Source organism: Parathielavia appendiculata (genome assembly GCF_033297405.1).
Source record: "Parathielavia appendiculata strain CBS 731.68 unplaced genomic scaffold N657scaffold_5, whole genome shotgun sequence".
NCBI classification, from domain to species: domain Eukaryota; kingdom Fungi; phylum Ascomycota; class Sordariomycetes; order Sordariales; family Chaetomiaceae; genus Parathielavia; species Parathielavia appendiculata.
Window position 1 is genome coordinate 1388773 of NW_026944224.1, and position 27191 is coordinate 1415963.

Consider the following 27191-nt stretch of genomic DNA (forward strand, 5'->3'; position numbering starts at 1 on the left):
AAGGAGTCAACGGTGACCTGTCATATCCATTCCTGATTTGTCGGCGTCCTGTGCCCGGCATTTCAGACATTCAATACAACCCCTCCTCCTCCTCTGATGGTGGGATGCCCCTCAAAAGGAGGGCTCAGCTGCTACATTTCGGTCACTTTCTCAGCCGCCGCGTGACAAGGCTTCCCCACGTCGACTTTCTGCAGTTGCACTTTGCCTCTAGGGCAGCTGTCTCAGCGGGGAGTCTTCCTCCTGGGCAAATGCATGTGCGGCCGTGTGTCGAGGTCCGCTGATGGGCAATCAGCGGGCGATATTTACCGCGAAAAGCAGGTCAGGAAGCGCCTCGCGAGCGACGACTCAAGTCGCACGTCACTCTCCTGTGAATCTTAGAGACTCTGCTTGTCATTGCAGCGTCGGCCACGCTCTCGTGGCTGAGCTTCCAGACGACGTCGCCGAGGCATATAAGAGATTCCTGGACACCCTTTCGGCTCAACTTCGCCGAGCCATCCCTGATTGCTCAGGTGGGAGAGTGCTGGGAAATGTTCCTGACCTGCTCGGCCGCCAGCATCTAGCAAAGCATGGTGAGATTTTCCTGCTCCGATTCAGCCTTCATCCACAGGAGCTCCCCGAATGGGCGGCGTCGGCCGTCTCCCAATCCTTCCGCCAACATGCCCAGCAGCTCCCAACGTCGCAGCTCGGGACGAACTAACAAAATCACAGGCCACCATCAACAAGCACCCGAACCGGTTCGAACTTACAGCCGTCTACCAACACCCAGAGGCCAAGGCCGACATTGTCCTTATCCACGGCCTCAACGGCAACCCGGAGAAGACATGGACGGCGCCGAACGGAGTCTACTGGCCAACCGACCTGCTGCCTGCGTCGCTGAAGGACCAGCATGCGAACGTGCTGGTATACGGCTACAATGCCGACGTGTACGGGGGGTTCTGGGAACGTCCCGCGAAGAGCCCAAGTGACAACTTTATCCACCATCATGCCCAAACCCTCGTCGCGACGCTCGCACACTACCGCAAGAGCGAGGGCACCGAGAGGAACCCCATCATCTGGGTCGTCCACAGTCTCGGCGGCATCGTCACCAAGCGAGCAATCCTCTACTCGAACGATCTCAGAGACCCAAACCTGGAAGATCTCCGGTCGATCTACGTGTCGACGTACGGCATCATATTCCTAGGCACGCCGCACACCGGAGCGGGTGCGGCCACATGGGGCGGAGTAATCCAAAGGATGGCCGACGCCCTCGTTCCTCGGAAGCTCTTTGAGACTGAGTCGGTGTTGCTCAAGTCGCTTAAGAAGGACAACGAGACGCTGCAGCAAATTAATAACCACTTTTTGGACATCTATCAGAAGTTCAAGATCCACATGGCGCATGAGAACCAGAAAACGGATATCAGGGGTTCCAAGTAAGTGGCGTCCCCCCTCGAACTTGGGGTTTACCCCCCCAATACGACTGCGTCCGACGTGGCACAGAGGCACACGTCCATGTGACGCTCGTACGCAATGCTAAATATCTCCAGGATCCTGGTTGTGGACGCTTCGTCTGCGAGCCCTCAGCTTGTCGGTGTTACGTACTACGGCATTGAGGCCACCCACTCGGGCATGTGCAAGTTTGCGAGCGAGAATGCCCCGGGCTACCGGACCGTTTCCACGGCGATTCGGGAGTGGGTTTCCAACGCCCCGAACGTCATACCCATCCGCTGGGAAATGGAAGACGACGAGCGGCGGGTGAGGGCGAACCTCGACAACTTTGAGCGCAGTCGTCTTTATGTACGTCAACCAAGACAGCCTCTCTCGGGTTCACTTATCTCATGCTGACTCCACACCAGCAGGGTTCTGCCCTAGGCTCCGGGGCGCATACACAAGCAATCGGTAGGTTACTGTTACCAGCTGGTCGATGGTGATACCAGGCATGGCCTTCCCAGGGGACGGTGTTGCGTCGGGCAGAGGACGAGCACGAGTGGTATCACCATGGATGCCAAAGGAGACGACCTCAGGTTCTGCTTTTAAGGGGCACTCGCTGATTTGTTTTGATCTTCTCGACTAGTCGCCCAGAGCAATAATGAAACCGCATCAACCCAACACCGGCCCTCCCTAATCGAGGCCCAGGCCCAGTCCTCAGAGCCGCGCAGCATCTCCGCGCCGCTCCTGATCACCAACACCCCCGACCCAAACTCACATTGCTCCCCACAACTCCTACCTCATGCCCACCCGGACAACGTCCCCCAGCCCAACAACGAACAGCAACAACGACGGCAACCACCACCGCCTCCAAGCCACGAACCGCTCTTCATCCATCCCGAAACATTCCGCCCCAACTCGTACTTCGTCGGCCGCGAGGACGAGTTGCGCGGCCTGCACGAGATGCTCATGGACCGCAAGCGGCGCGCCGAGGGCACCTCGGCGGTTCTGATCCGGTGCCTCCCCGGCGGCGGCAAGACCCACCTCGCGCGGCAGTACGTCTTCCAGCACCGCGGGGACTATCCGGGCGGCGTGTACTGGGTGCGCGCCAAGTCGCGGGGCGAGCTGGAGTACTGGTTCTGGCGCATTGCGAGGAACGAGGCGCTGAGGGGTTACTTGGGCATGGAGGAGGAGGAGCAGAGGGATGTGGGGGAGGAGTTGAGGGATCCGAGACGGATTGTCAGTGTGGTGAGACGGTGGCTGAGTGCGCAGTCGGGCTGGTTGATGGTGCTGGACGGGGTGCAGTTTGATACGCCTGGGTTGAGCGAGTTTATTCCTGATGCGCGGGACACGAGCCTGATTTATACGTCAACGGAGAGGGCGGTCACGGGAGACCCGCGGTTTGATAACCCGCAGGTGATGGAGCTGGGGCTGTTGACGGCGCAGCAGGGGCGTGATTTGCTGCTGTTGGAGATGGAGAAGAAGAAACCGTGGAGTGAGGAGGACCAGGCCATGGCACTGGAGCTGGTCGGGCTGATGGGGCGGCTGCCGCTGATGATCCATGTCGCGGCGCAGCATCTGAAGGCTACGAGGGAGCCATTGGCGAGGTATCTAAAATCGTATCGGAGCCGGCCGAAGGCCGGGGGGCTGCCTGCGTATAAGGCCGTGCGGGAGCAGCTGGAGAACAGGGGGGAGAATGCGGCGCTGAACTTGATCTCGTTGTTGGTCTTCTTTGACCAGCATGTTCCGGTCGAGATGTTGGCACTTGGTAGGTCTTTGCTGGTCCTGGAGAGAAGATGGATGGCTGACGATGGAATAGGTCTCTCTGCCCTCAACAAGGCCACTCCCGTCAAAACATGTGACGCCATGCACAGAGAGGCGAACTTGAACAACACGCTCAAGGTCCTGATAGCCTTCGCTCTGGTTGAGCGGTCCGAGAGCGACGATATTTCGCCTACCAGCTCACACAGCTCTAAGCGCAGCTTTGACAGGCATGCCGACTATCTCGACCTTCTCCGTGTGCACAGTGTCGTCCAGGCCTTCTTCATCGACTCGCTCCACGAGCAGCACCAAGTTCCTTTCTGGCTGGAGCGGGCGACCGCCGTTTGGTGCCGTTCCTACGACGATGCGGACAAACGCATCCAGGAGGATCCCAGGGTCGGACTGCCAGACGATTACCGTCGCTTCTACATCCACGGCGAGAAGCTGCGGCAGCACCTGAGTCGGTTCGAAAGGCGTTACCCAGGTCTTGCGAGGGTCAGATCGATGCTGGACCAACGGCTGGAAAGGATTCAGGGGCAGATCGACCACCTCTCCCATGCCATCCAGAAGAACATCCTCGACGGCTCTCCGGAGGAGCACCCGGCGTCCGTGTTTGACCGCATCAGCAGTTCGTCGCAATCAGATTCGACCACGATGGAATCTCACAGTAGCGAAGTGAGCGCGGTGTCTTTTGAAGACGGTAATGGCGCCCTGGTTCAGTCGCCGTTGCTGCTTGAGCCGGGCCCGCAAACGGAGATCCCATATCCTACCACACCTGTCATGCCAATGGTACCTGAGATTATCGAGGATGACCGGGAGACAGTCGTCGGGACACAAGTACATGTTGGGGGCACCGAGATCGACGTCGTTCCATTTGCGCCTGATCCCCCTGACGTGCAGGAAGAGGCGGCAGCCTTTGATGACTGGCACGACATCATCCCTCACCACAGGGTCATCCGGCGGCAGGAGACCCGACGGTACCATGATCGCGCCGGTGCTTGGAGAGACAGGACCATCAGCGATCCACGCGTCGGGCTCAGTCGGGAAATTGCGCTCGGCTCCATCTCAAGCAAGAGGGAAGCTTCGAGGTCGCCTCTGGGTGCCCGCTTGACAGCGCAAAGCGAGGCAGAAATGGAGCTGAGCAAAATCAAGCTGGCATCGCCGCCGTCGCCCAAGCTGAGGGCGAGCTTCAGCTCGCAGACTCCAATTCGACCTGAACTGCTCATTGGCAGGAATAGCTGGGCACTTCCACAAGCCCAGAAGACATCGAGCACCGAGGTGGCCGAGATCCAGCCTGAACAGTTCTCAAGTGGTCTCGCTCAGATTCTGTCATCCCCCAAGAGCTGGACTGAAGCGACCATCAAGCTGCTGAGGAAGACGGTGTTGCCGTCCGATACGCCCGCCGGTACACCACCCCAGCCTTGGCGGCCGTCCGAGGAAGAACTGATCGTGCCGCCCGCGCCCATCTTCCGTGGCAGTCGCTCGGCCAACTCTAGCCCAGCTAGCCACAACTCCCCCTTCCCACCGCCGTCCTTCGCTGGCATCCCCACGGAAGATCTCCTCCCAAAGGCATGCCATCCCGTTGTCGTTCGCCGCTGGGACACGGTAGTCTACCCCGCAGACGGAACACCCGTCGCGTCATCCGGCATCGAATGGTCTAGCGCACCACCAGACCCCCTCTCTTTGTCCTACCCAACCCTGCTCCCAAGCAGACAGCAACAACCCAGCATCCTCGCCACCCACACCGGCGGCCAGCTAATTCTCCGCAGCGGGCCGGCCGCAGGGTACTCCTCCCAGCCAATGTCGCGCGACGGTTCGCACCCTTCCAACCCCAGCATCAACATTCACAGCCCCGACGCCGCCATCATACATCACTCACCGCGCTCGCGCTCACGCTCCCCGTCCCCGTCTTCACTCACCGACCACCAGATCGCCCCACGCCACAACATTTCACCACCCGAAACAACAACAGCAGCAGCAGCATCAAGAACACGAACAGAGACAACAACCGCAAGCCAACCCATCCCAACCCCAACCACGACCACCCGCCTAGGCTTGTCCCCGTTCGTCCAACGACGACGAGGACGACCCCCGTCCTACACCGAAACGGAGCCGTCTCCGAGGACAATAACAGATATGCCGCCCCCATTTGCTGACGTTGACACGAGTTATCGCCGCTGGGAGCAGCTTCATGATCATCATTATCATCATCATTGGCAGCAACAGCACCAGCAACAGCAACTGGGACAATCGGGACAACAAGGGCGGGGGCTGCCTGTCGGGAAGTCGTCATCGTTTCCCGTTCATCAGAGCGGGCGTTTGGAGAGGGGGCCGGGGGGCAGGACGACGGTTCGCGGGAGGACCTCCGGGAGCGGGGCAGTTGGGAAGAAGCGGTCGCAGTCTGTTTCACCGGCTGGGTTTTCCCGTGATGAGTCTCTGTCCGGGTCCAGGTCCGGGTCCGGGTCAAGGTCAGGGTCAGGGTCAGGGTCAGGGTCAGGGTCGGTATCGATGTCGATGTCGCCTATCCCGCCGTGGCCATCGGCATCGGGGTCTTCCCCGCCCGGTAGTGGGACGAGGGGCAGGGCTCAGAGACAGGCCCCCGCTGGCGCGGGTGCCGCCGCCGGGGTTGGCGGGTTGGGACTGGGTGGTGAGGGAGTCGAGTATCAGCACCATCCTCTTCATCACCATCAGAACTCGCAGCATCCACTGGCGGAGTGGTCTGCCCCAGAGAACGTTGACCAAGGGTTGTTGTTATCCGGCAGTGCGGAAACCGGGACACCCGGTACTACTGCAGGGAGTATTGCAGAAGGAGGAAGGGAGCCGATGGCGCCGTCTGCGTCGGCGGGGAGTGGCAGCGGTACGGCGGCGGGTGGTATCCGGATGGGAGACGGGACGGTGGTGGAGTTTGGGTCACCTCATCTGGGATCTGGGGATGAGTTTGGTGCCGGTTTTGTGTCTGGCTCTGGGTTGGGCGATATCCGTCGAGAGGGAGGTGGAGAAAAGTTGAGGAGGGGGTTCACCTGGGATGAGTTTTAATGGGCTTGTGAATTCGGAGTGACATGTGTAAAGGAGTGTGATTTTGTATTTTGAGCAACAGAAGGGTGTGTCTTAGGTACGGATGCGCGTGTACTATACCTGGTTCAATAGGGATGGATATTCCGTTTCTCTTCCTCTTTCTCTTCTACTTCCCCTTAACTTTCAAGTCATGAATGGCCAGGGCGGATGGCCGGGGATCTCGTCAATATTTGTAAAGTCCGGCGAACAAAAAGGAGAAAGTAGAGGACACCACAAAAGCTCACCGACGAGCCCTCTTTGCGCGCCGTTCAAATAGGCGTAATCCCATGTCAAGACCTCTAAAGGCGAATTTTACTTCTTCAGAGGGAATCAACCTACATTATTTTGGTTGCTGAAGTCCCAACCAGAGGCTTCGATGAGGAAAGCTGAGGTCGGTGGCTGACTCACTGGAGGAAGACGGCGGCAGTGAACGCACACATCTGTACAAAACCCTGGGCTATAGGTCGCTTCAAGGTTGTCACAATGCCCGTTGCCGTGGGATGGACACTTTCCATCTCATATGGACAGGGCTTGAGATATCAACTTTCCAGCAAGGACCAATGCTGCTTCACCTCCCATACAACCATTTGCCCACACCTAAGTGAATGCCACACCATCATTCCAACCAACAACACCCCCGCTTCATGGCCTCAATCACTATTATGCCACGCTAAACTCCGGTATCTCGCCCATCTCCTGCCGCAGCTCACCCCCAACCTTGTATGACACCCGCCACCTGAGCTTGATAGTCTCGACCCTCTTGTCCCTGGCGCCGGCATGACATACATGCATTGATTGCGTCACGCCCCGGCTCTGCTTGGGCGCCAGCGTCCTGCCCGACTGCGGTTTCAGCTGCAGCTCGTAGCCCTGTCATCATGATTTACGCAGTCAGTGAGCTGATACATCCACCTCTAGGGTTGAGATATAAATGAACAGATTGGGGGGTGGGGTTACCTTTGTCACAGCCAGCTGGAAATGAAGTTCCGAGATGTGCTGTGCCGTGTTGTTTGTGAAGGCAAATACCAGGCCGATGGACGGGTCCGTGCTGAGTTGCCGGTTGGCGACCATGTCGATCTTCAGACTAGTGTTGCTGACGACCGCCCTGTGCTCCTTGGGTACTTGTGGGGTGATCTCTGGAGGAAGCGCCGAGGAGAAGTTCCACTCGTCGTCGTCGTTGGTTGCAGCAGCTGCCGGCTGAGTGGCGGCTGCGGGTTGCTGTGGGGACAGAGATGCCAGTGCCGCAAACGGGTCCGCAGCTGGCGTTGACTGCGTTGGTGGCGAGAAGGCTGAGGATCTTTGAGGCGGCTGTGGGGTGGCTGATTGGGATCCTGGAGCAGAAGTGAAGGAGGAGAAATTGGAAAATGGAGCTGGGGATGGTGCGGATACGGGGACTTGTCCCTTGGCGCTGTTTCCTTGTATGACGGAGGAAAGCAATGCCGGGCCAGGCACGTCTGGCATTGTCAGCAGAGATACAGGCACACTGGCGATTCACGGAACTCACTGGTGTTGGCGCCAAATCCCAGCGCAATCCCGCCCGCTTGTCCATAGCTGCTTGTGTCAGCTATTGAGAGACCTAGAAGGTCGTTCTCAACCCCCGCCGTCTGGGGAGCTGCTTGTGAAGCAGCCGCGCCGTTTGCATCTGTATCGTCAAGGTCTATCAAGGAGAGCTCGTTGGCTGTGCTCTTTCCGCCGGTCGTCGAGACTGGATTGCCCTTGGCTACTTTCTGTGCCCCCTCGATATCGCCCTTTTTGAGTAGCTTGTACCGCTCAACTGTCCGGTGTATGCTGTCGTTGATCTCGAGCAGCTTAGCCACCGCCTCGTGGTCGTCGGATTCCTCCTCGCACATCTTTTGGATCTTTGGCTGGGCACTCGACAGTGCTGCTGCGAGCTCCGAAAAGACATCGCCATCCACCATCTTGTCACCCGGTTTGAACGCTTCTAACCTCTCCTCGAGTAGCCGCGCCTTCTGCTGGATCTTGCCAACCTCCTCGGCGGCCTTGGCGCGATAATCAACCTTTGACCTGGTGTCGTATCCGGCCATGACCTTCATCAGCTGGTTGGCTTCCCTCAGGTCCTCCGGAGTGCCCCTCCTGATGAGCTCCTGCAGCTTCGCCGATTGGGCCTCGCGCTCCTCTTCCTCCATCTCCTCGGCCGATTTCAGATTCTGTGATGGTTAGCGTAATGTGCAGGTATTCACGCTCAAGACTCGCACATACATCGCTCGGGTTCAGCACAGCAGCATCCTCCCGCCTGACCTCGGGGAAGGTGTACCCCTTGTAGCTCAGCAGACGGTGCATGTCGCGGATGAAGCCCAGGTCCTCCCTGTACCGGCTTGTCTCGCAGATGGTGCTGCGCCATTCTTCAATGGTCTCGAGGATTTTGAGCTGGACGCGCGAGGGGCGGACGGGGGGCCGTTCGGGAAAGCGGCGCACCAGCTCGTTGAGGAACTCCTTGGTGCTGATCTGCAGGTGGAAGGGGTAGCCGCAGTTCTTGACGCAGATGTCGAGCAGGTTGAGGGCGAGCAGGGCGACGTTGGGGTTGCGGTGGTTGATGTAGTTGACGATGGCGACGGCCGCTTCGCGCGGGGCCGAACCCTTCTTGGCATTGATTAGGTCGGCGATCTCGAGGTTCAGGGCAAGATTCGGCTCGTAGTTCTCGGGGCTGCAGGCAGCTTGGATGAAGCGCTGCAACTGGGACGGTGCCGGGGTGCCCATCTCACCCCAGCGGTCTCTCGCGGCGTACCGCGCCGAAGCCGCCTCCATGTTGCGGCCCTCGGATGTTGTTGTCGCTCTTCTTCTCTGGCGGTATCCTCGCGGGTGGCCAGATCGCCGGTTTCAAATCGACTCTCGACGAGAATCCGCTTTGCAAATTAGGGCGTAACGGCAAGTCCCAAGCTTGTTCCTGCTGAGGAAGCGATAGATGAGCTTGCAGCAGCCCGTGTGGTGGGCGTTTGGGCTGTGGTGTTGACTGCAGGAGAAGGGCGAGGGAACGTTCCCTGTGAATGAGCTCCAGGGGAGCCGGGCTCAGCCGGGCTGACTGACCCCTGTCGGGTGGTGAGCTGCGGGGGCTTGTACTGTACGTGTATTTTTGGACAAGCAAAGAGCGGCGGGGTCTTTTCTTTCCAGAACCCCACTATTGAACTCCAAGCTCTTTGCTGTAGATACCTAACTGTGCGTTGTCCGGTTTTGCCGTGAGAGTAACTACAGTACATAGCGTTAGTGTTTGTGCTCTGTTTTCCATGAACTTCCCGACAGCGGGTCCCGAGGTCTGGTTCTTCCATCTAGCTCCGTTGTAATTATGACGATTCTGGCGCGCGTGGATGTAGAACTGCAGCTAAGGATGTGTCTGCAGATGATATTTTTGCTCCTCCGAACCTTGGAGCAACAACATTACGTCTAATCGCCACTGCGTCGGATTCTACTAGGGCTAGAATCTCTGCTACTAAAACACCAGGCGACTCCAACCCTCGTAGTGGAATCTACTACCCACAACCTTCGTAACTGTGCCTGCATCAAACGCGGTTACAGTTTTCATTTCATTTCTCATTACGACTCGACCCGCTCCCGATTTCCATCAGTAGTCCTCCCGTCGGAATACAACCACCATGGTTCGCCACAAAAAGGACAACTTCTCGTCGCGGGGCAAGCACTACAACCGCGGACCCCCTCGCCATTCGCGACGACCCGAGACGGACATCAACCACAACATTGACGGCAACAACAACGATGCCGCCTCAGGTTCTAACCCTACCAACTCCTCCTCCACCCGCCCCGCCTTCAAAGCCGCCTGCTGGGACCTAGGCCACTGCGACCCGAAGCGCTGTTCCGGCAAACGGCTCATGAAGCTCGGCCTGATGCGCGAGCTGCACCTGGGCCAGCGACACTCAGGCGTCATCATCACGCCCAACGGCAAGCAGACCCTCTCCCCGGCCGACGCGCCCCTCCTGGAACAGTACGGCGCGGCCGTGGTCGAGTGCTCGTGGGCCCGCACGAAGGAAGTCCAATGGACCAAAGTCGGCGGCCGGTGCGAGCGCCTGCTCCCGTACCTGGTGGCGGCCAACACGGTCAACTACGGCAAGCCGTGGCGGCTGAACTGCGTCGAGGCGCTGGCGGCCGCGTTTGCGATCTGTGGGCACCTGGACTGGGCCGCGCAGGTGCTCGCGCCGTTCTCATACGGGTCGGCGTTTCTCCAGATCAACTCGAGCCTGCTCAGGAAGTATGCCGCGTGTGAGGATGAGGCGGGGGTCAAAAGAACTGAGAAGGAGTGGATGGAAAGGTTGGATCGGGAGTATACCGAAAGCAGGGAAGAGGGGGATCCGGATGACTTGTGGGCGGGCGGGAACGTGAATCGGAGGGCGCCGGTGGAGTCGGATGAGGAGGACGAGGCAGAGGATGAGGAAGGGAGTGACGAAGATGGAGACGAAGAAAAGGACGACGACGACGAGCGTATAGACGGGATCTACCTTGGCAGCAAACCGCCACCACAAACCAAATCGCCACAAGAGCAGCCAAAACAAAAAGACCGCTACGCTCTCCCTTCAGACGGCGAAGAGGAGGACGACGACGCCGAAATGGAAGCCATTCGCCGCAAGATCCTCGCGTCCAAGCCCTTCTTCAACCCCGAGCCAGAGGAAAGGAAGCCGCTGGAAAGCATCCCCCGGCCAGAGCCAAAATACAAGCCCGACTCCGACGCCGAGCCCGACTCGGACAACGGGTCCGACAACAACGAGTTCGATAACATCATCGACGCCACGCCCGTGACGGATCGCATCGGATTGATCAAGCTGGAGAAGGAGCGGGCACGCATCACATCGACGTCGAGGACCTTCTCATCCGGTGGCGCATCTGCGCCAAAGAGGTGGTAACTTCCGTTAATGAATGAATTGAAAGGCTGCTTGATGGGAGCGTTCTACTGTACAAAGATAGTTTACACAGGGAATTGCCTCCTTCCCCGCAGCATGTACGCCATCTAAAACTACCCCGGGTAACGACTGTATTATCCCAAGTCTATATCTCCCCATCTTTTATGCTTGTATCATCAGTGTTACAGATGCCCCTCGTGATCTTACAGCTTCCTCTTCTCCGTGAACTCCTCGTACATCTGGATCTGATCCCCCACCTGGAGCTCATCCCAGTCGGCAAAGGACATACCGCACTCGCTGCCCTTCTTCATCTCGTCGACGTCCTTCTTGACGTGCTTGAGCGTCTCGATGACACCTATTTGCAGTGTCAGCTTTCCGTCTCACAACAGACCAGGGGAGGAAAAGTCCAAAGATGACATCGGAGGGGAGAGAGTGGACTTACCTTCATAAACATTCTCTCCGCCCCGAATAACCCTCGCCTTGCTGCCCTTCCTCACATACCCATTTCCAATCCTGCACCCGGCAATATTCTTGTACTTCCTCCCCCGGATATTGATGGGGAACACCTGCAGCACCTCGGCCTCGCCCACCACCTTTTTGATCACCAGCGGTGGCAGCGCCTCGGCCAGCCGCTCCTTCACCTCCTCCACAAGATGGTAGATTACGTTGTGGTCCATGATTCTCACGCCGGCCTCGTGCGCGAGCCGCTTGATGTGCGACGGGATGTTGTTGTTGAAGTTGATGATAGCACTGCCCGACACGGCGGCGTGCTCCACGTCCGACTCGGTGATCTGGCCGGGCGCGGACACGAGCACCTTGGCGCGTACCTCATTGTTGCCCTGCTCGAGCAGAGCGGCCGTGACCGCCTCGACCGAGCCGTGCACGTCGCCCTTGACGAGGTAGGTGAGGTATTTGGTCGTGTCAACTGGGTTGTCGTTGTCCTCGGACGGTGTCTCTTGATCGGTGGTGCTGTGTTTCCTGCGGCTCTCGGCCTCGGCGAGGGCTTTCTCGCGCTCGCGCTCCCGGCGTTCCTGTTCCTGCTGCGCCATCTGGGCGATGACCTCGCCGCGCTCTTTGAGTTCTTGGCGATAGCGCACCGCGGATTTGGCTCGCCCTTCGTCGGGCGCTTGCAGGACCTGGTCGCCTGCGACGGGCGGCTCCTTCCATCCCAGAACTTCGACGGCAGTGCCGGGGGGTGCCTCGTCGACGTCGACACCCGCTTCGTTGCGCAGGGAGCGGACCTTGGCGTGCACGCACCCGGCCACGATGTAGTCGCCCGGCCGGAGCGTGCCGCGTTTGACGAGGACGGTGGCGACGCGTCCGATGGGCTTGATGGTGGATTCGAGAACCCAGCCCTCGGCCATCCCCTCCCGCTCGGCTCGGATGTCGAGCAATTCGGACAGTGTCAGGATAGCCTCCTCCAGGTCGTCCATTCCCGTGCCGGTCCTGCCGCTGACGCAGACAACCTGGACATCGCCGCCGTAGTCCTCGATCTCGACCCCGTGCGCGGCGAGATCCGACTTGACGCGGCCCACATTGGCTTCAGGCTTGTCGACCTTGTTGATGGCGACAATGATGGGTACCTTGGCGGCGCGGGCGTGCTTGAGGGCTTCCAAGGTTTGAGGCATGACGCTGTCGTCGGCGGCCACCACCAAGATGACCATATCGGTCACGATGGCACCACGCTGGCGCATCGACAGGAACGCGGCGTGGCCAGGCGTGTCAAGGAACGTGATCTGCTTGCCGGACGAGAGGCTAACCGAGAAAGCACCGATGTGTTGCGTGATGCCGCCGTGCTCTTGGGATACGATGGACGATTTTCGTAGGTAATCGAGCAGGGTAGTCTTGCCGTGGTCGACATGTCCCATGATGGTCACAACAGGCGGCCGCAGTGGCAACGAAGAGGGATCCGCAGCGGGAGGCGCTGGCTTGAGATCTTCAGCCTCGCCTGAATCCACGGTCGGTTCGAATCCAAATTCCTGCGCAACCAAGGCAGCCGTCTCGCCAGTGAGAATGTTGTCCTTGCCGACATCTTCAAAGCCAAGTTCCTCCAACTGCGTCACGAAGACATCGATCTTCTGGCCCAGAGCGACAGCCAGATTCGACACGCTGATAAATTCGGGTAGAAAGATGGGCGTTGGACCGGATGCGGCAAGCGCAGCCTGCCTTTGCCTCTCCTTCTCAGCCTTCCTCCGGCGCTTTTCCTCGTAGAAGTCATCGTCCCAGTCATCATCCACCTCGACTTGCCTGCGCCGGTACTCCTTGGGCTTTTTGCGCCGGTCGGGCCGTTCTTCACGGTCATATCGGTCTGACCGTCGGTCCTTCGCCCGATCATCTCTATCTCGGCGGACCGGAGCAGTTTCAGGGCCAGTTCCTTCCTCGACAGGTTTCCCATCTTGTCCCAGCTCACGCGCTATGCGTTGTGCCTTCAATTTCCTGGCTTCTTCGGAGTAGTCATCTGCCCAATCCCAAGTATTGGTATCCTCCACCGCCGTCCGCTTTTCTTCAATCTTCGCCTGGTTCTTGACCTGTCTTTCGAGCAGCGCCCACTGGTCTACGCCGGCCCCTGAATTCGGCCTCTGAGGGGCCCGGCCAGAAGAGCGTTGCTCCAGTATACTTAATGGGTCTCTCTCGGTGTTGAAGCGACTGGAATGTGACCGACCGTCGAGAAAAGGGTCCGGCCACGGCTCAGATGAGAGCATGCTGAAACCTGGTGGTGGCAGTTTACGTTCCCGCCGGGCCAAGTTTTTCCACTCGCCCTCGTCTGCCGAAGTCTGTGCAAGAGGGATGCTCGCCCGGGGTATCTCTGGCCGGAAGTCACGGCGAGGGTGAGAGCTCACTCTGCGGATCGCTGAGCTTACCGCGGGAACTTCTTCTAACACGGACGTGTGCTCATGCTGCGTTTGCGAGGATCGCGTGAATGACTCAGGACGCCGGATATGGTTCTGCCTCCAGGGGTCCTCGCTCCTAATCATCCGTCCGGGCCGGCTATGTCGAGGAGTATCCTCCGAAAACTTGGTGCCCTGCGGCATAAGCGTGTCTGAAGCCAGAGGCCGTTGTGCTTTTGTGCCAGCAGCAGCCTTCTCCCGCGCCAGACGCTCATGTGGAAGGAGAAAAGCAAGAGGGTCTGCCTGTTGCGGCGGTTTCCCCGTCTCTAGACTGGTAGCGGCCGGTTGTGATGGGGGAGCAGACCCCGACGGAGCGGAGGCCCAAGCTGGCCCACGATTCTTGAGTGTTGCCGCAGGTCGAGGTTGTATTCGGGGCCGAGGAGCAGGCTCACCGCTGCTCGTAATCTGGGGGGCCGCAACACCACTAGCCCACTGCACATCAGCGGGTCTGGCCGGAGGAGGTTGCGTGCGGCCCATAGCCCGGTCTCTTCCGGCTCGTTCGTGTGGGAGCAACCCGCTATCGGCTGCACCGGGCTGCGCATTGTCCGCGGACCTGGCCCACAACGGTTCTCTACGCCCAATGCCGCCGGCCTTGACGGCCCGCTCATTTGGGATCAACCGGCGATCTCTAGAACCTAGCGGCACATTGCCGGCGCGTGTGGCCAGCGGTGGTGGTGCCGCCGGCGGTAATGGTTGTGGCCGGGCCATGGCCCTCTCACGTGCAGCGCGCTCGTGTGGAAGCAGTCCGTCAAGGATGGTCTTTGGCTGCGTATCGCGGGGGTGTGTGAGCGAGGGTTGTGCTGGTGATGGCGGTGTTGGTTGTGCCCGGGCCATGGCCTTCTCACGTGCGGTGCGCTCGTGTGGAAGCAACCCATCATCGCTGAAGCTTGGGTGCACCTGTTGTGTCGCCCAACTCGGTAAGCCGGCCTTCGAGAAAGCCCTCCTGCCTAGCCTCCCGTTGCCCGGGCCCTTCAATCCTCCGACGCCGGCGTCTCTCCGCGGATTCGGTGTGCAGCCGAATTCTCCCTGCCCGCTCCTGTCCGCAACAACAGAGCACAGCCTGGTCGAGTGTCCGACGGTCAACGACGGCCTCCGTACGAGGGAGTTCGAGTGCGGTATCCTGTCCTCGGGGCTCGACGAGGAACGAAGCGCGGGTCGGGTGTAAGGTCGGTAGCCATAGCTGTAGCGGCAGCGCAGGCACGCAGAGGGACGCTTCTGCTTCTGGCGGAAAATGTCAGCTTAAGGCGGCGCGCAAGTGGCATTGAAAAATACCTGCTGCCACAGTCCACGTCGCATCATGGTCGGCTTTGGCGGGGCATGGCGCGCTCAATGGGAGAATGGGAAATGACTTTCCAAGTTCCTCGCCCTCGACGCCAAAAATTCCCGAGCTTGCCAGTGTCTGGGCATTCAGCTGCAGGGGTTCAACCCGCCCCACCGCCAAGACTTTAACATGCAAGAGAGAACTAAAGGGTTAGGGTCCAACTCATCATTAGGAATTTGTCCACTCCTTCTGTTCTCTATCTCCTCCGTCCCGTTTCTGTTGACTATCAACATTAAGGAAGGAGGACCGTCGTCGACACAATAATCCATCCCTCTCGCCACCGTTCTTCACTTCTCAACTCATTGCCTCTCTTCCGTTTGGGAGGTTTAACGCAATCTTTTACTGGCCATCTCACCATCATCCACTCATTCATCAGCCTCCAAAAAACTCACCCCAACACGGCGATACCACCACTACAATGCCACCCAAACCCAAATCCCGCCTTACCCCCTCCTCCTCCTCCTCAAAGCAAAAACCGCCCGCAACCTCCCCACCCCCCCCCTTCAAACCCGCCCCCTCCTCCCTTGCCCCCTTCACCAACCTCCTCCCTCCAGGTCACGTCTACATAACCCACATCGACCCTCGCCCGGCCACCTTCAAGCGCAAACTCTTCCTTGTGCCCGTGGCCCTCAACCTAGCTGTCCTCCTCCTCTTCTTCTGGCGCGTGTACCACATCGGCCCCTACTACCTCGCCCTCTTCACGTCGGCCGCACTAGGCCGCGACAACGAGACCACGCTCCGCGCAGCCGATCTGACGTACGGCGAGCTCGCTCGCGTGATCGCCCGCCGCGCGGCGACGTTCCTTTTGGATTTCCTCTTGGGCGTGTTCGTCTGGCCGTGGCCGTACGAATTCGTCGTGGGTGCGTCGAGCGGCGGGCGGGGGTCGCCTGTGCAGTGGCGGTGGGCGGTCGGGTTCCGCGGGAAGGAGGTGTATGTGCGGCGGAGCAGGGACAGTTGGGATGGGTTGTTGAGGGAAAATGGTGTGGATCTGTTTGATGGAGAACGGAAGGAGGCACGGGAGGGAAGGGAGGCGGTGCTTTCGCGGGTGAGGGCCGCCACGGCGCCGATGCTGTTGCAGGGCAAGACGGGATATTTGACGATGGACGGGGACTGGGATTTGGATTGGAAGGCCATGGTGGATGCGACGAGGTTGGTGGATAAGAAGGAGATCGCGCTCGAGGCGTTTGGGACAGTAGTGATGCTGCATCATGAGCAGTTTGGGTGGGTGAGCGTGGATCTGGGGGATGGACCGATGGCCGAGCAGGACGAGAGACGGAGGCAGTTGTTTGCGTTCCGGGATGCGCTCGCCACGCTCGGCAAGGAAGACTTGTTCTTTAGGTGGGTCGAGATGGTTCAATTTGAGGCCACCCAGCCTGGTGGGTTTACGCCCGAGAAGCAGGTTGTGGCAGCGCAGAAGATCCGGGATCTGTTCAAGTCGAAGGGGGTCGACTTCGACGAGCTGTGGAAGGAGTCGGTCGGGACCGATGGCCTGGCCGGCATGCCTTGAGAGGCTGTGTACAACAGAGGCTGTATTTCTACACGGAACCAGATTGGTTATAGAGCGAAGGATATCAAGGGAGTGACCACGGAGCAGGCAGGCAAAACTCGGAGTAATTGTAGGAGCCATGGAAGGTACGGACTATTGGAAAACGTAGCCTGGAAAATAGACAAGCCTCATTTCTTCTTCGCGCCCTTCTTTGGGCCAAGAGCTGCCTCGCGCCGCTTGGCTTCCCTGGCCTCAATCTCCGCCCTCTTAGCCTTGTCTTGGGCCTCTTTCTCTTCCTTCTCAGCCTGTATGTAGTGTTAGTGACCAGCTGCTGCTGATGAACTTGGTTAACAATGAGTGTGGCATACCTGTTTCCGGGCTGCTTCGGCCTCTCGTTTCTCCCGGATCAGCTTCAGGCGAGCGAGGTCCGCCTTGGCCTCGTCCGTCTTGCCAGCCTCGTGCAGCTTGCGATACCTCTCCTTGGCCGCCTGCGCCTCCATTGCCTCGCGCTCACGCCTGCTCGGGGCGACGCTCAGCTTCTTGACTCCCTCCGCGGCCTCGTCGACGCTCGCTGCCTGCTTAGTCTGGTTGCGGGCCTGGCGCGAGTGGTTCGGGTTGGCGGGCATGGGGGCGTCGTCCTCGTCCTCGTCCTCGTCCTCCGAGTCGCTCGGCGGCAGGTCGCCGACCTGCACGGGCTTCTTGGCCCTGGCGATGGCCGCCTCCTTGCGCGCCTTCTTCTCCTTCCTGCGCTCCTCACGGCTCAGCTCGGCGGCGGACTGGGTTTGTGTCGACGGGCCGGCGTCATCGCCGGATTCCTCCTCAGACTCCTCCTCCTCGAAGTCTCCCTCGCTGTCCTCGTCAGACGCCCCCAACTTCTTCTGCGCGTCTGCGCTCCACATGCTGATTTCGTTGCCGTCGGCATCGAGGGGCCGGAGATCGCGCGAGAAATGCTTGCCGCCTGGAGTCGCTGTCAGCTGTGTGCGCACGTGGTCACGGTGTTGCATAAACAAACCTCCGCGTGTGTACTTCTTGAATTTGCCGCCGCGACCGCGGGAGCTTGACCCTGGAGCACCGCCTGCCATTGTTGCGATTGTATGCTGTCGAGCGCTGATGGTCCTACGGGGATTGAGGGGCAAACGCGGGGTATCAAATTGCGATGTGTTTGACAGAGAAGCGGCAAGTTGCGGCAATGCTGCGAGGATCCGGAAAATATAGGTAACTCCGTACAGTTATTCAGACGTAATCTCGCAATCCAGCAAACCGAGACGGAAGCGCTGGAACTGTAACTTTCTGGAGCGCGATGCGAAGTTGCGAGCGTGCCAGAACACTCGTTTTTCAGGGAGTTCAGGGCCAGATCGACCCCGCTATGCATCCGCTGTGGGGCGGTTGACGACGTCAATGTTCCAGAGATGTGATTGACTTCGGGCTCTGAGGTCCTGATTTTGACCATCATGTGCTGACACCATGCAACGTGAAACACCTTTAAATTAAAGCCTCTAAGGTTTGAATGAGGCTTGTCATCCTATATAAAGGATTCCATATCACGTCGAGGGCATGCATAGTGTAGAACAAGAACAAAGCTCTGACAAGTTGTAGTCACTCGGCCGGACAATGCATGAATTTCTAACAAGATGGTTTCGGTATGCGGTAAAATCGCGCTATTCGTTGATATTATGCCTCAACTGTGCTTATATCTGTATATCTGGGGTGTGTAAATGCGCCGCGGAAATTGTCCACTTAACCCTCCCCATCCCGAACGCGTCAGCATGCAACACCAACGCCCAAAGCACCCAGCAAAGCCGCAAGAGAATATATATGCAACCCAGGGATCGAAGAGGGCAGAAACCACCAGACAAAAGACAAATGGTGCCCCGGCCAGAAACCTCCTCCATCGCAATCCAAATGCATCCAGCCCATGGAGAACAACCGCCCCTTATTAGCACCTCACCGTCTAGGGAACGATGCCCTCCAAACTCCACTCCCCTTTCTGCGCGCGGTTAAGCACCTCCCTGCCCTTCTCCGTCAGCGACGGCTTGCCGGCCTTGTCAATCGCCTGCTCGAAGAAGACGGGCTTCCACGTCTCGCCCTTCCGCTCCCGCTCACGGGCCTTCTCGCGCTGGGCTTCCTCAAGCTCCTGTTTGACAGACGTCGCCTGCGAGTACTGCTTCGACAGGATGGCCTTTGTCACCTCGCCCCAGAGAGTCAGCGACTCGTTGGGGAGCTGCTGCTCGGCCGGAGGAAGGACTTTGGGTGCTACCGTGAGGGGGGCGATGTCAATGATGGTGGTTTGCGCCTCTGGGGGGTGGGAGTTCTGCGTCTTCGATTTAGCTTTTACTCCGTCTGTGCGAGCATTTTGCGTGGTGTACGTACCAGAGGCTTTGGACCGAGGGTGAAAACGATCTTCTCCTTCCATGCCCCCCCTAAACGCACAAGAATATCATCCTCTGGGACGTCGGCGATACGCTGCTTGTTATCATTTTCCGGATCGTATTGAAAGATGATGCCCTCCACCTTGTTCGTGGTCCGACCAAGCCAGCCGTCGTCGTAGTATTGCAGGATGGCCTTGAGCTTGGTCTCCGGGCAAGTGATGTAGGCCATATCGCCAACCGTCACGCTCAGCGCACCCCTAAGAATACCGCCGAGATGGGCCGCAGGGTGCGTCAGCTGGTATGTCTCGTGGTCGCGCCGCTCCACGGTGATGAAAATGCCGAGATTGTGCTCTCCCGGCATCACCTTGATTGACGTGCCGGTGAACTTTGCCGTGATCTGGTCGAACCCCTTGGCATGGAGCCCTTTCTCCGGGCAGCTGATGTAGAAGGCGCTGACGGGCGGGTGGTGCGATGTCTGCTCCGTCAGGTATGAAACCCGGACCGGCTTGGTCGGGTTGGTCACCGATTGTGAGACCGACACGCTCGAAGCGCCACGGGCACCAGAGCCGAGCCCATTAGGGACCGCGAGCTTCGCTGACTTCGTACTCGACGCGCTGCTGCCAGGCGCGCTGTCCCTCGCCCGTAGGGCCCTCGTATCAATCCTAGGAGCGTCGTCCTGTGTCTCCCAATTGCACTGACAAAATCATCCCATCAGTATCTTGGCCATGCTGGCTTCACCTCTGGGCCTTTCGCACACCCCATCCGGCTTCCACATACCCTGAAGAACTCGCCCAAACAAGAGTTGTATGGTTTGCATGGCTTGCCCTTTGCATATTTCAGGTCTTTGGTGAACCAGAAACGCAACACCTCCAGCATGCGGTCGACCGGGTCGTCTGCTGTTCCAATAGCGACAAACGCATTCGGAGAGTCGAGGTAGTTCCAGTACTCGAGATTCGGGGTCGGCTCGAGAAGCTGTGAGGGTAGTGAAAATCGGACCGAGGCGAGGTCGGATACTCCGATGAATCTGCGGCGTTGATATTATTATTAGCGTCCAAACTCGCCTCACGTCAAAGTATCAGATGAACGTTGTCCTGTCCACACCGGCTCTTGTTGGATAGCACTTGAGACTCGCGGCAGGAGCTTGACCATCGTTTTACTGACTTTCTTAGGATAGAGATGAACGTCCTGAGTTTGGAGCCCTCATTCTGGTTCTCCTCTGCCGAGACGGTATCTGGTGGCGGCGTGGCCGAAGATGAGGAAGTTAATGCTCCCCACATGATGCTGGCTCCGAGCCACCCTCGTTACGGTGTTTGATAGATACAAGTGGTTTGTAAGGAGGAAGGGGTCCTAATGAGTTTCGATGATAACAGCAGCTAGCAGAAGCCTCTCGCTAAGCAGAGCGGGGATGGGTGAGTATTTTAGGGAGAGGTGTGAAGTGGGCGGTCAGAACCACACTGCCGCCGGCTTAGCGGGTGCTTAAGCGGGTCGGAGCTGCCCACTGCGGCCGATCCGCGCGGCCGGCACGCCACCGAGGTGCAGCTGATAAGATAAAAACCTGTGATGGAGGGGCTCTGAAACAACCATCAGGTTCGCCAAGGAGAGGGCCATCCAACTCTTCCCAAACTTCAGGATGGCGACTTTCCACTTCGAATGATATCAGAGTCTCAGAAGATCAACGATCTCTCCAACGACCGGAAGCTTGTGCCATTGGAGAGGGATGGACTATAACGGCACCGAAGAACAGGGCTGGTGTGTATAGAGAACCAGCGGATTGTTTGCCGGGCGATAACTGTGCATTCTAGTCAGCATCCCTCGGACGAATCACAAGCCAATCATCCGACCACGAGCATTGGCCTTGAGATCCAACCAGCTCGTCAGTGTTTCAACGACAGGGGCGCTTCCAGACTTGGATATTGTTGTGTACTGAGTCCAACACCCTCCGGGAGTCGTCGCTGGCCAATCACCCAAGTCTTCAATGACACGAGGTCGATGATGGTTTGAAGAGTTCGCAGTGTCTGCTGTGTAAAGCCGCCCAGCATACATCGTTCTCTGAGTGGTCATGTTTCGATTCACACATGACTGAAGGAGAAGGCCGGTCTCGAGTGTTCAAGTTGAGTCTTTTCCATAGTGTACAAACTTAAGACGCAGTCTAGGTACCTCCTAGGATTATTCGCTCCAGTTGTTGCTAGGGCATGTCCAGCTTGCACGTGAGTCCTCCCTCAAGTCGTTGGCAAAGGATCAAACAACTGTTCTGAAAAGACTTGAGAAAAGCCGGAGTCGATTCACACAACAGGGTTGGTGATCTATGTTATATCTTGAGCTACCATCGAAGACATAAGGTTGTTATATTAAGTCTTAATTGATATTATCGTGTTCTCTATCTTTTGGCATATGTTTGGAGCAAGTTGGTATGTAACTTGACTAAGAAATGCACTTTTGGTTGAGGTTGGACTAGATGGTGGTCATGATGACAATGTGGCGCGAACAAACAGTTCGGCGTTTTTACACGGCGCCCACTGTATATCCCCGAAACCAAGCAACCCCTAGTTGCGCCGTATAATGGCGGCGCGCCAGCTACTCCTGGCGAGTGAGCTGAACTTTACCTCAGTATCTTTGCGTTAAACTTTCGACAAGAAATCAGAATCGCACACACACGCTGCGGCCCAGTCGACACCCTGCACGGTATCGCCGTCAACCGTTTTGGGGTTGAACCAACAGCCCAATGGACTTGAAGGAGACAGTGAGGCGGCGGGTTGCAGCTATCGCAACAAGCAACCTCAGGGCATTGCTTCCATTGTCAAATTTTGTTCAAACCTGACGGACCTGACCAATCGTGGTTCGAATATGATACGCTTGAACCAGACCACATCCGCGTTCTGTCGTTGCTTCCGGCAGAAGACGATTCCGCATCCGCTGCGAGTTCCTGTCCATACCAAGAGGTGATGGTGTCGTCGACTTCTCGGCACTCTCGTACATTTGGAATCCTGAACCGCGAGATCTGGAGACAATCATCATTCTCGGTAGCCGTGTGACCCGATCTGCATCAGGATTTGGTCGCCTTGCGACGCACGATGCTATCACACAGAAAGGAGCCACTGCACCTCTCTGGGTTGATGCTGTGTGTATCAACCAGGCGCATCTGACTGAGAAGACGGAGCAGGTCCGTCAGATGGCTCAAGTCTACGCATCAGCCTCCAGAGTTATCGTCTGGCTGGGACCATCTTACGACGACAGCGGCTATGTCATGGACGTTATTGCTGCCGAGTCCGTCTCTGAGTATACCACACCACGTTTCATGGCCGCCGTTCTTTCCATGCTCGCATGTCCCTGGTTTACCCGAACTTGGATTGTCCAGGAAATTGTGCTTCCAAGGACGACACCGCTCTTAGCATGTGGATTTAACCCCAGCATTACCTGGAGGGCTTCGTAAAGGCGTATCTCACAGCTAACGCTATGCTTGAAGTTTACGGCACAGGTTTGGAGGACCTGCCGCCAGAGCACCGCAGCGCATACTTGGTAGTCTTAGGAAAAGCGAGAGAGCTCGTTGAGTCCAACGCCCATATGCTCAATTCGATGCGCAAAAGCTGACACCATCCGGACCGACCAGAGCATGGTGGAGTCTACGGTGTGCCATCCTAGGGGCTAGAGCCCTTTGCTACCGATCCCTAAGACGAAATATACGAGATTCTCACCCTCACTTCCCAGCAAACCCGGGACCTGATAGCAGCCGACTACGGGAAGTCTGTCTCGGAAGCCTTTCGCGATGCAACCGTCCACATTATCTGCGCCGAGCGTTCAGCCAGCCTATACCACATCGTCCCCTTACGGAGCCCGCAGAACCCCCATAACCTGCCTTCCTGGGTCCTCGATTTCTCCACCTCATACAGCTTCCGCGGTTATGCACCCGGCCCTCTCCTTGACGTCGACCGGCTCTCTCTGCACCATCCAAACTGCGTGGGCCTTTCCCCATGCCGCAAGCTACTCATCACAAAAACCCTCGTCTTCGACTCAGTCGACTGCATCCACACCACACCACCCTCCTCTGATTCCCCACGATCTATCCCGTTCATGCCTACCCTAAGATTTGGGCCGTGATCATCTCCTCTTGGGCAAATGCCCTTCTAACCTGGAACTTATCAGAGATTTTGTCCTCATCAGACTACTTCACCGCGCTCTCGCAATACATGCAAACAGTTGAGTCGTCCAGGTTCCTTTGCAAAATCGAACGCCGGGCCGGTTCGCGCGCGCTACGATGGGCTACACCGGCTCGGTCGAGCCCTGTGGAAGACACTCTTCTTTGCCGTCTTGCAAGGGCAAGAGCATCATTTCGGCGGCGGTGCAGGTGCAGAGCAAACGGCGCCAATGGAAGAGGAATACCACGAAAATTTGACGTGCTGATGCACTATATGCGAAGCACGGCCGAAGGACTGGGGCCAGTAAGCTAGTGACGACGGTGGTGGGCGTCTGCTGCAACTGGACAGCTCGGACCATCTACAGGCGTATCTTTCCGTTGACACAACCGGTGGCACTGAGGATTCGTTCTGTATTCGCCTTACAGAGAACCTTTGTAGCGGGTCTCGGGGTTTGGTCTGGCTTCACGAAGGGGGAGGTGAGGGAGGGTGATAAGCTGGCCTTACTGTTTCCCGGGGCGGATGTGCCATTTGTATTGAGGAAGAAGAAGGGGAAGCAGGGCGAGGCGAGGGGGAGGTTTGAGATGGTGGGCTTGGCGAGGTTGCCTGAAGGGATGAAGGCGACGGCTGTGAGGCAGCTGAAGGACGCTTGGACTGAGACAAGAATCGAACGAGCCGGCCTATGTGCTTCTCCTCTTAGAAGTGTTTCCTTAAGACCCGGTGATGAGAGTTTGCAGTGATTGACGTCTTTGATTGAGCTGTTGTTACAAACTTGAGGAGTCTGCCACCGCAACGCCACTTGATGGTGCACTTAAGGGAGCGGGCGATGATGACACCCTACAGGCATTCATTAAACACAAACCGGGTCACATCCGCCAACGGTAAGAACAGAACGTACCTGGATATAGGGTCGTATACAGATACGGCGGTTATAGACCAGCTTCACTACGTCGCCATCATGAGCAATTCCCGGCCCATGCAAGTCGAGCCAGATGAGCTGAATGAGCTGCAGACAGACATTTTACACCAGCAGCATACATGAATGATTGGCACCTCGCGGAGAAAACGAAGTAACGTTGAATGCCACTATGTTGGGTACACTGTTCTGTACAGGTGTGAGGTGAGTGCTCGTCCCCCCGGACTCCCGTGCTAAGTGCTGTACCTACGTACTCGGCCCGGGTCCAACACGCCTACTACTCAGTCCACTCCCCCTTCCGGCCCAAGAAACTCGCCCCTGATCACTTCCCCCTGCTGGCTGGGACCGGATCATCAGGCAAGATGGCGCCCAGGTGAGGCTGAACACCTGAATACGAGCCGCTGTGGCGGTTCCGTGGCGTAGCCGGCATCGATCGGCAGACATCCCGCCTTCCAAGTGCCGGCAGCAACCCAGGCCAGTAGCGACACACCCGTTTCTCCCACCCCCGACCCGCCGATCGGCGCCGTATGACACGCAACGGATGCGGCAGACGCAGGGACAGCTCAACTAGAAAGCATGGGTTTGCCGATGCTAGAGTGCTGATCTCCTAAAAATATAAAACGATCTGCTAGTGGTAAGATACAGTGGAAGAGAGCACACTAGTCCATGCGATCCTCGACTACCTCCTGTGTAGTTCAAGAGCCTCGTGAGACACACAAGCATTAGCCACACTTCAAGATGACTGATGTGAGAGTAAGGCCGCGCAAACGTTCCAATGCGACCTGTACGCGCAAGCTGGGGTACAAGATCGACAAGCTGACATGCATGTGTCTTCAAGTCGGCGTTATTTGGCAAACGAATGACAAAGACACCAGGTACACATGACCTTGTGGATATACGTGACTGACATCGACCTCTCAAACGGATATCTGAATGCTACCCAGCTGCCCGTTCCTGGCCACGGTCACTCCATCTTCCTCTTACACCTGTAAGTGGTCGCGCCGTTCCATGTCAAGCCACACTCGTGTGGTGTATGTGCTGGCCACCACCAGACCAAACCCCAAGCCATTCCGGGCCGATGGAACGCCAGGGGCGTTTTGTCAGTCCTGACCGAGCAACCTGCTTCCAAATTCCGCAATCGAAATGCAACCCCCCGGCAGCAGCAGACGCTCATGCCTCTGGTGCGGTCAGACGGATAGGCTGTTTTGTCACGATTCTAACCCACCATCCAAAACGAACGAAACAGCGCACACAACGGGCAAGCAGAGCAACGCCAGTCGGGTATGTGTTTTGCACAGGGAGCCTCTATCAGCAGAGATGAAGGGTAAACCGCTGGCAGCAAGTGCGATATCGCTCAGCTAACCCTGGTAGTCAGTCCTCCGATCTGAACCGAGAGATACGCGCCTGAGCATCGAGAGACGACCAGAGAGAATCGGAACCCACAGAAGAGCCCACATGCCCGCAAGACGAGGTCCACGCTGATGGTACTGTAATATAAAGTTAGGCACGTGGAATGCAGTTCCGACCAAACTGCCGCCGGCTAAGAGCAATGCCGGATCCGCCTCAAATAATGTGAGGAGAGTCTACCGGGTTTTGATCCGCTGCTCGACTCTTCATTTACAGCTTCTTCGTGCGATGTTTGTCTTTCCAAAACTCTAGACTCTATCCCATCTGTCTCGTCTGAATGTACGTTTGTACAGGAGGGAGCGAGCTGAGACGAGACAATGGAATCCAGCAACCGATTAACGGTTGTGGAAGTTGTGGAGTCGGAGTTAGCATTAAGGGGACATCAGCGTCCGTGCCCCCTGCAGTCATCTCAAATTTTGCGCTTCGACGTCATAACTGCAAGGATTATTCTCGTCTTTCAATTGGCAGGACGGAGGCTCCAGTCTGCTTAACAATTTCATTTGCGGGAGGTCACACAACGGATGCTTATGGAAAATCGGACCCCTGCCCCTAACATTAGTGTGTATACCCTAAAGTTAGCGCCTCCAAAAACGCGACAGACAATCCATGGATAGACAACAGCCGGCAAAGCGATGGGAATCTGTCACAAATCCCATCCTCCTTGAGAGTGGTGTAAGTCGATTATGACGTAGCGGCTGCAGTAGGCAAGCCCTCTCCACGAACGAGCGAGTCGCACACGACCTGGTTTACGCAGCAGCTGTTTCAATTTGATCAGATGATGGGGTTGCCTGTTGTTTGCGAACGACTCTGCAGCACAAGTCTGATGCTGTGCGACCCGTCCATCCATCCATCCTAATACGGGAGGGGGAAGCGGTGGAGTTGAGGCGGGGGTGTTCAATTGGCAATACGTGCCTAACATAGGATGGGGCCAGATGTTTTCTCTCTTTCGCGAATAGGGACACGTTTATACATCGAGTCTTTTTTCGAAAAGCAGTGTCTGAAGCGGCCTGATTGACTCACTGTTATGTCATGGATATGCCACGTCGCATTCCCCTTGACATCGTGGCATGCCTGCCGGCGGATAAAGTGCAGCAGGAGCGAAATCTCCGGGCCGCCATGCGTGGCCTTTTTTGGCGTGACTTCGCAAAATTGCAAGGGGGTGATAGCTCGAAGCTATGACGTCATGCGGTTCTGGGCTAGGGCGCTAGGGAAGATGGGGAACACTATGTGATGCTGAATTGCCGATCTGGCTGGTGACAGTTGCGTTTGTATGAAGACGGTAAAAAATTAATGTATCACCGCTCGCACCGTCAGGAGGCTGCAACGGGTATACAAAGTTGACCTGGGTGATCTGGAGAAGGATCTGCTAGGGGACTTTCAGGGTCCTCGCATACTCCCCTGTTTTGACTCCATCTGAAGCGTGCAGGCACGTCAATTGTTCCCAACTATGACACTCTGAACGTCGTCCCGAGAAGCAGGATAGCAACGTGCGTGCGGATCCATGTCAGTCCCTGTCTTGGCAGGATTGTCGCGATCGAAGCGTGTGATCCCGCCGCTGCGTCGTTCTGTCGCGCTTCTAAACCACGGCGTTGC

At 57.5% G+C, this 27191-nt stretch overlaps 8 protein-coding genes across 8 annotated transcripts; 4 read left to right on the forward strand and 4 right to left on the reverse strand.

Moving 5' to 3' along the window:
- The first annotated feature begins 105 nt into the window (after positions 1–105).
- On the forward strand, positions 106–6403 carry N657DRAFT_644826 (uncharacterized protein). Its single transcript, XM_062792834.1, has 6 exons — positions 106–569; positions 709–1409; positions 1524–1773; positions 1833–1875; positions 2051–3172; positions 3224–6403. Exons 1-6 carry the CDS (start codon positions 567–569, stop codon positions 6199–6201), a joined length of 5097 nt encoding a protein of 1698 aa, XP_062648353.1. The 5' UTR covers positions 106–566; the 3' UTR covers positions 6202–6403.
- Positions 6404–6566: 163 nt separating this feature from the next.
- Positions 6567–9245, reverse strand: N657DRAFT_595585 (VHS-domain-containing protein). The gene is made up of 4 exons (XM_062789978.1): positions 8437–9245; positions 7721–8384; positions 7174–7670; positions 6567–7086 (listed from the first exon to the last, which is right to left on the reverse strand). The coding sequence occupies exons 1-4, from the start codon at positions 8980–8982 to the stop codon at positions 6880–6882; spliced, it is 1914 nt and encodes a 637-aa protein (XP_062648354.1). The 5' UTR covers positions 8983–9245; the 3' UTR covers positions 6567–6879.
- A 154-nt stretch (positions 9246–9399) lies between these two features.
- Positions 9400–11237, forward strand: N657DRAFT_644828 (DUF367-domain-containing protein). Its single transcript, XM_062792835.1, has one exon. It carries the CDS (start codon positions 9825–9827, stop codon positions 11082–11084), a length of 1260 nt encoding a protein of 419 aa, XP_062648355.1. The 5' UTR covers positions 9400–9824; the 3' UTR covers positions 11085–11237.
- A 47-nt stretch (positions 11238–11284) lies between these two features.
- N657DRAFT_572023 (initiation factor 2) lies at positions 11285–15268 on the reverse strand (the record flags this gene model as incomplete). Its single annotated transcript, XM_062788852.1, has 5 exons — positions 11285–11436; positions 11524–13887; positions 14014–14356; positions 14615–15187; positions 15242–15268. The coding sequence occupies 5 exons, from the start codon at positions 15266–15268 to the stop codon at positions 11285–11287; spliced, it is 3459 nt and encodes a 1152-aa protein (XP_062648356.1).
- A 440-nt stretch (positions 15269–15708) lies between these two features.
- On the forward strand, positions 15709–16797 carry N657DRAFT_571609 (uncharacterized protein; the record flags this gene model as incomplete). The annotated part of the gene is made up of 1 exon (XM_062788818.1): positions 15709–16797. One exon carries the CDS (start codon positions 15709–15711, stop codon positions 16795–16797), a length of 1089 nt encoding a protein of 362 aa, XP_062648357.1.
- A 326-nt stretch (positions 16798–17123) lies between these two features.
- On the reverse strand, positions 17124–17858 carry N657DRAFT_572200 (uncharacterized protein; the record flags this gene model as incomplete). Its single annotated transcript, XM_062788872.1, has 2 exons — positions 17124–17734; positions 17789–17858. The coding sequence occupies 2 exons, from the start codon at positions 17856–17858 to the stop codon at positions 17124–17126; spliced, it is 681 nt and encodes a 226-aa protein (XP_062648358.1).
- Positions 17859–18497: 639 nt separating this feature from the next.
- On the reverse strand, positions 18498–20880 carry N657DRAFT_644829 (uncharacterized protein). The gene is made up of 4 exons (XM_062792836.1): positions 20307–20880; positions 19923–20169; positions 19147–19839; positions 18498–19087 (listed from the first exon to the last, which is right to left on the reverse strand). The coding sequence occupies exons 1-4, from the start codon at positions 20420–20422 to the stop codon at positions 18728–18730; spliced, it is 1416 nt and encodes a 471-aa protein (XP_062648359.1). The 5' UTR covers positions 20423–20880; the 3' UTR covers positions 18498–18727.
- A 1368-nt stretch (positions 20881–22248) lies between these two features.
- On the forward strand, positions 22249–22575 carry N657DRAFT_571065 (HET-domain-containing protein; the record flags this gene model as incomplete). Its single annotated transcript, XM_062788783.1, has 1 exon — positions 22249–22575. A coding segment is annotated over one exon (327 nt), but the record flags the coding sequence as incomplete, so codon positions are not given.
- Between the last annotated feature and the right edge of the window lie 4616 nt (positions 22576–27191).